Here is a 6,929-nt window from a genome sequence, read left to right as displayed (position 1 = left end):
TTACTACACCGACACAGAACAATTTCACAACCTTGCCCATTGCTGGTCGATACTGTGCAGCGCCCTGGTTTTTTTTAGCATGGGTTATCGTGTCTTGCTCAAGGACACACCCCAGTTACCACCCATCTGATCACCGTGTCACCGACACCTGCTTGACTCACTACTCACTCAGCCAGTGGAGAGAGATATCTGTAGCTCCACGTTGTTCTCGTTGCACTTGCCTGTTAATGCTGTAGGGTATAACTTAGCTTTGATTCCACTTGACCATGGTATTTGGCTCAGTGGTCAACGTAGACGCGTTTGTATCTGTGTTTTGCCTATATAATTCATTTTAAGCTTTAATCGAGGCCATATAATTATTTACGACTTCTTTACCGGCCTTCATTACTTTATTAGTAGTTGGGCCTAACGTTATTTCTACGTTTAACTTCTGACTTCGTTTACTTCATAAGTCGAATGATGGATGGAATATTTATATGCACATGAATCTATTGTCTTAAATTGAACGTCATACCCTTGATATTCTGCCTAACCTTTTCCCTTTTGCGCATGAAGAGACATGTGCAGGACTAAGAGCAATGGACCATTGTTGTGAAGAATCCGTTTATATTTTGAAATTTGGCTCCTATGCACCTCAGCTATTAATTTAATATCCAAGGTGTGACTTTCTTGATGACAGACTGCTCGACAAAGACACAATTATCCGCCTTCTCCTGAAAACAAAATACCGTTATTCGCAGAAATGCCCCCCCCCCCCCCCCCCCCCTTTGGATTTTTTAAATAGAAAGGACTTCTGTATCAAGCGATCCCCACAACAAACACAGTAAAGAGGCCTAACCCTGATCCTGACACTAACCCTTACCATAGCCTAAACCCTAACCTTTACCCTAACCTCAACTATCTGTTTCATAGTGGCTGGGTGTTTCTAGTATGCGTCCTGATTCTCTGCTCAAGAGCTCCGATAAAATAAGTTTGTGCTGGAGATTACACGATGTGGCTTTTTTTCTTCCCTGTTTGAACAGAATTAAGTCTGAAATTTATGTAGAAGAATCAAACTGTATATATCTAAATTACATAGAAAAATACAAGAATTGTTGTCTTCCAAAGCCTTGAAACATATTTGTGAAGGGCGCTCATATGACCTTAGCAGTTGCGAGCGCCGTAAAACCTTATACTATACATACATACAACCGTATAAGATCTAAACATTTTAATGGTTTTAACGGTGACAAAATAAGTAATGTAAATTGGTTTGCATTTATGTATCCTGTTCAGGTGGCTAATTATTTTTGACTCAATTTGTTTTCTCTTATTCTGGAAAAAAAGATGCTCATGGTGTCTTACTTCTGTAGGGGTAAATAATGGATTCGAAGAAGGCGGCAATTTTGGCATTTTGTTCACTACGGTTGAATATTTGCACTGTTGGGATGCTTGTGACTTTTGCGGACATACTTCAAAGGTCTGACAGTCATCAGAGTATTTTGTAGCCATGAACCAATTTATACTAGAATGGTAATACCCATTGTAGTAAAAATACATATTAGACTCAGAGTAAAATGAAATAATATGTCTGCTTCTCTTCTCCAGGTTCTTCCAGTAATAATTTTCTTCAGCTGCGTAATTACCATGCTTTACCACCCCTGTGTTATGCAAGTCATCATCGGCAAAATTGCCTTTGTCATGAGAGTTACCTTGGGCACCACAGCTGCTGAGTCTTTGTGTGCTGCAGGGAACATCTTTGAAGGACAGGTGAGAAAGTATATATGGCCGTCTGTCTGTACTTACTTTGTCAGTTTTAATAATTTAGTAAGAAGATAATTGAGATAATTGCTTGAAGTAGAATTTTGGTGGCCTCTGCTTCTTCATGTATGTACCATCAATTTGCTCCCTTAATTTTAGGCCTTCTCTGTTTGTTTAGGTATTGCACGAATTTTTTATTTTTTTAAATCAGTCTTGTTTCACATATAAAATCCCTTGTGTCGCGGTGCGGTGGAATTAATCGCCCGTCAATTTTCGGCTTACAGGGTGTCATCTTTAAGCTTGTATCTTTGTCTTGCATTTGGCAGAAAAGAATGTATCTATCTTGAATAGAAGTTGAGATATTTGCAATTGAAGGAGGCGGTGGTCGCTTCGTATGGGAGGTAAAATAAGCGAGACAATGGTCGCCGAATTTTGGTGACTTCCAAAGCTTGAGTATCCTTGAAGACGGGAAGTTTACATTTTTTTGTGCCTTTAATGAACTTTTCTCGATAACTTCCACACAGAAATGCGTTTTATAAAGGACACAAAGACGTAAAAGGTGTTCAGCCAAAATATGAAAGTTTGAAAAACAAATTTCCGAACACCCAGAAAAATGCCGGTTTCTTTTATTTCATTGTTTTGACGAGCGTGTTATTTCATAATGCTGCCTCGCAGAGAAGTTGTTTGTTCAGTCTTGACATGGATTCTTGATAAATTGTAACCTTATTGTGTTCGTACTTTATAAAAATAAATTAAGTGAACCCTTTCGGCCTTTATAAACATACTACCTTTGTTACCTGTAACCTTCCCAAGAGTGTTTTAAATTCCATTTTTGTATCCTTGACCAACTGTGTATACAATTGATAAATCAATAACTATTCCCAACTAAGCCCCTCCCGTAAAAAAGTATATTATTATTAATCCATGTATTTCATTTATTTCATTGTGTGGATGCCTTGTCTGCAAGAATAAACATAATTTGGTGAAAGAGAGAGGAAACTTCTACAACTGGAAATAGCTTTCTTTATTGTTTGAAGCGACCAAGCTGGTCAAAAAAGAGGTGTGGTTTTTTTATCCCCACAGACTGAGGCACCAATAATGGTTCGTCCATTTCTGGCTCTCGTGACACGTTCTGAACTCCATGCTGTCATGATTGGAAGGTTTGGCACCATAGCTGGTGCCGTATTAGCAGCATAATTATGTCCTGTGTTTGGAGATCAGACGAAAAATGAAGCAAGCTTCTTTGTATTGTATCAGTCAGTTGAGGTAGTTATTTAGATTGGAATTAAAAGTTTGTTCTTCAATGCAGCAATGTATCGTGTAGAATACTTATTGGAAACTCACTTTAGTTCTTTGTTACATGAAGCTAAGCTCTCGAATCTGCCAAGCGATTGAGACCATATCAAGCAGAGGAATTTTCGTTTCTTGCTACAGATGAAAGCGAAAAAGATATTTTAATCATGAATGGTTCATCAAGAAGGATGCACCAATCAACATAAAAACCAAAGGACGCAAATCATGTACATGCATGCCGCATAGGTGAGTCAGTTTTCCTGGTTTCAAACGTGGTGTTACCACTATACTAACAAAATGTAATACTTTTGAATCTACATGTAGCCTGTTTATATTTTCACCTTGCCTTTTTATATGCGTATTTGAATTTCACTGTCTTTTCAGTCATTAACCTTCCTTTATCATCTGAGCGATCTCAATGTTTGGTCACGGCAAGCCCCACCCTCTTTACAACCCAGCAGACGTCACTGCCGGCAGGTTGGTTTTATGTTGTCGTGAAATTGTGCACGTCATCGGAAATCCCAGGCATCATGCTTATTGTTAATGGAAACGTTTGACAATTCGCAGGTGATCTGTTCCTATGTGTGCAGATACCCTTGGATTGCATGATGGGTGTGGAGTGGGAAGAGGCTGGAACAGTCGCCGAGTTGCTTGGAGTAGAGACTTTCCTCAACGAGTCTCTTGCATATGACAAACTGTCAAGTTTTATCGACAATCGGGTTTGTTTGTTTGTTTTTTTGTCGTGGCGGAATGGTTATTTCTGAAAGTGTGGTCAGAATATGTTGTTATATCGTGTAGAGAAAATTCAGTGTGATATTTGTATGTTATCCCTCCTATATCAGTACAGTGGGCCCCACTACTACAACAGCATTTGGTTGTAATGGGGATACGTTGGTCCTGGTGGTCCTGTAAAAGTCGAAGCCCACTGATTTATAGAATTAAGGAGAAAAAAAAAGTCAATACCATACTTTGATTTTTTAACCTTTATTTAAAAGTGAAATACAATATTGTGGAATATGGTAGTGCAATTCCCTCTTCCAAACTGCTTTTATCTGTTTATGACTTCCCAATGGTTGGACTTGGTTTGTCATTTGTTTGGGTTGGGGGGTTTTCAGGTAATGTTCTGAGTATTTTGTGTGCATGCAAATTATTTAGACATAGGGCCTACAATTTCATGGCTCAAAGCTCAGCATCAAATATTGTGTTTTATTTATATATTTGCACAAGAGACAGTAGTTTGGCGTTGATTAAAATCCTCTAGTTGCATGAGAAAGGCAGTACATGTACAGTACTGGTAAGAACAATTTTTATGTAATCAAACAGATAAAAGTGGACAAGAAAATAATTGAGAGGAAAATAAGAATGTGAGTGTTTTATTGAGTAAGGATAGGGTATGGATGCAGGATGTCACATTGTTGTTTTGTTATTTTGTTTGTTTGTTTGTTGTTGTTTGTTTGCTGTTTTTTATTTTTGCTTTAGTTATTACACCTTAGTATGTTTTATTTCGTGACAGATTCGCTCAGAGATTATAGCCACCTACGCTCTGTGTGGGTTTGCTAATTTAGGCTCCGTTGGTATCCAACTTGGAGGTCTGTGCCCTATGGTTCCTAACCGGCTGGGAGACCTAGCTCAGCTGGCAGTAACTGCTCTGCTTGGTGGCATCGTCACAAACCTCCTGACTGCATGTGTGGCTGCTGAGTCCACTAATAGAAATATGGGAGGTTCCTGATTTGACTTGGTTAGTTCTGATACATCGTTATGTTAAATGTAGTTTCAAATCATCTTTTATTTTTTGGGTAAGTGTTTAACGGCGCTCGCAACTGCTTAAGATCATATGAGCGAGCGGGACACAATAGAACAGTTTTTCAGTAGGTAGAAAATTTTGAATTTTGCCCGGATGGCGGCCGAAGCTTACTCTTATCAATTTTAGGACCACCAATGGATCTTCAACTTGCGCATCTTGCACACGGGACCTCTGAGATTTTGAGCCGTTATCCGAGAAGGCTAGGTGTTAGATCTTACCTACCATAAGATCAGTTCTGTGGATGAAAGACAGCAGTGAGAAGCAGCCGAGGAGTAGCAGTAGAAGTAGAAAAGCTACAGAAAGAGTCAGGAGCCCAGAGGAGGGGGCAAAGGGGAGAAGGGAGGGGGAAGGGAGCAGAAAGTGGAGACGACAGCAGACGACAGAATATGGAAATTTTAGAGAAGAAAATTTTCTGTCGCTGTCCGGATTCGAACCCGGGACCTATTAAATGAGAGGCAAACACCGTAACCTCTTGACCACGAGTGTTCCCTTATTTAGTCGTTAAGAAAACACGTTTAAAAAACCGAGTTGTTTACATTTTCTTTTGTTCATGATGAGCATAATTCCAGTAGGGACGCAGAATGTGTGCTTTTTTCTTGGTTGAGTAAAGTTGTTCCCGCATCCGATCCGGACATTGGGGATTGCCTAGTTAGTGAGACAACTTCCTGAGCCTTCAGCATAATGTGGTAGGGTGGCCAGTTCCTTTCCACCCGCCTTTACTTCCCCACCTCAAAGTCAAAGTCAGGGGTACCCATTACTGCTGGGTGGGCAGGAGGGAGTTGAAAAAATCCGTGTCCGAACCGAGGCTCGAACCCGGACTTTTCCGCTTCGGAGACGAGCGTACTTACCGTTCCGCCACCACACCCTCAACTCTTGGTTGAGTAATCGAAGTAAAAAAAAAACCCAGACGTAGCTACTGGGTGCACAAAAGCCACCAACGACGAAAATCATCATTTTAGAAGTACGTTCATGGGAGAAACAATGTTTAAAACACAAAGATGTGGCCTGTTCTGCTATTTTTCAATTTCTTTCTAAAGTGGGACTATATTTAATTGGAAAAGAGGAGAACCAGCTTTCGAGAAACATTGTTACCATAGCAACGTTTGATCATCACGTTTAAGTAAGAAATTTTACCCAGGGGCGAAGGCTGACTTGTTTGACAGGGTAATCAAAGTGAAATGGGACCAGATATGGCCTGTAGATATCACACAAGAATCTTACTCGAGGCGGCGACTCTGAGTTGTGAATGAAAACAAATCCGGAATTCATATTGCATGTTCAACCGCCAAAATAATCGGGAAAGTATCTTATTAAATATCAGTTCCCACTAAAATTAAACTTCGCTTTAGATGTGAATACATAAACACAAAGCAAAGAAGCAGAGATGTCAGTACTAGATCTATATGTTATAGATCTACCAGTGAGTCTAACTCTTTGGTAGAACATGACAATTATTTAGTTGAAGCAAAATGAGACATTCCGTGACCGTGGAGCGCAGAAGTCGCGTTCTTTGGCTTTTTGGAGACTTTAGGAGTTAAAAAGAAAATTTAGCTCCCATGCCTCTTTGAAAATAGTGGGCGTTGTACATAATTTACATGTAAACTTTGTACCGTGTTAACATGCAAAAAAAGTTCAGGTAACTGGCTAGCATAATCACCGCAATGGACTGTTTTGTTTACATTCGCTTGGGGACAATGCCTCTGATCGCGTCTGTCACAATTCCAAAATCATGACATGATCACCCTCAGTTTTGATCTTTTATTTGAAACGGTTTGAACTGGATTCGTCCATTTGGTCACTTGTGGCATACACATAAACAGGTTGGATGCATTACTGTAGATCTAGTATTAATTGTCATGCAGAAATAGGTAGAACAAAACAAATTCGTAAAGGTGCCGCAAAAATTTTGCCTATAACACAGCGGGATTCCCCGGATGGCATTTCGGTGCGCGATCAAGGCATTGTGCGTGTTGTAACAAAACCTTAAACTACGACATTCCTTGACAATGAAAGTAAAAACATCCCCGAAAGATCGGATGTTCCATTAGAGCAAGTTTTAAAAGCTAACTAATAATATAGAATTAGTGTTGCC

The 6,929-nt window shown here is 39.7% G+C and overlaps 1 protein-coding gene across 1 annotated transcript; it reads left to right on the top strand.

Annotated features, from left to right (window-relative positions):
• The first annotated feature begins 1,626 nt into the window (after positions 1–1,626).
• LOC118478418 (solute carrier family 28 member 3-like) lies at positions 1,627–4,762 on the top strand. The gene is made up of 4 exons (XM_035971999.1): positions 1,627–1,749; positions 2,824–2,922; positions 3,624–3,752; positions 4,547–4,762. The coding sequence occupies exons 1-4, from the start codon at positions 1,627–1,629 to the stop codon at positions 4,760–4,762; spliced, it is 567 nt and encodes a 188-aa protein (XP_035827892.1).
• The last annotated feature ends 2,167 nt before the right edge of the window (positions 4,763–6,929 follow it).

The sequence above is a fragment of the Aplysia californica genome, unplaced genomic scaffold (genome assembly GCF_000002075.1).
Source record: "Aplysia californica isolate F4 #8 unplaced genomic scaffold, AplCal3.0 scaffold00002, whole genome shotgun sequence".
Taxonomy (NCBI): Eukaryota; Metazoa; Mollusca; class Gastropoda; order Aplysiida; family Aplysiidae; genus Aplysia; species Aplysia californica.
This window is presented reverse-complemented; position numbering and strand designations above follow the sequence as displayed.

Coding starts and splice junctions, on each gene's coding strand:
- LOC118478418 (XM_035971999.1), top strand. CDS start 1,627: ATGCTTTACCACCCCTGTGTTATGCAAGTCATCATCGGCAAAATTGCC. Junction 1,750..2,823: donor GGAACATCTTTGAAGGACAG/GTGAGAAAGTAT, acceptor TTATCCCCACAG/ACTGAGGCACCAATAATGGT. Junction 2,923..3,623: donor TTGGCACCATAGCTGGTGCC/GTATTAGCAGCA, acceptor CTATGTGTGCAG/ATACCCTTGGATTGCATGAT.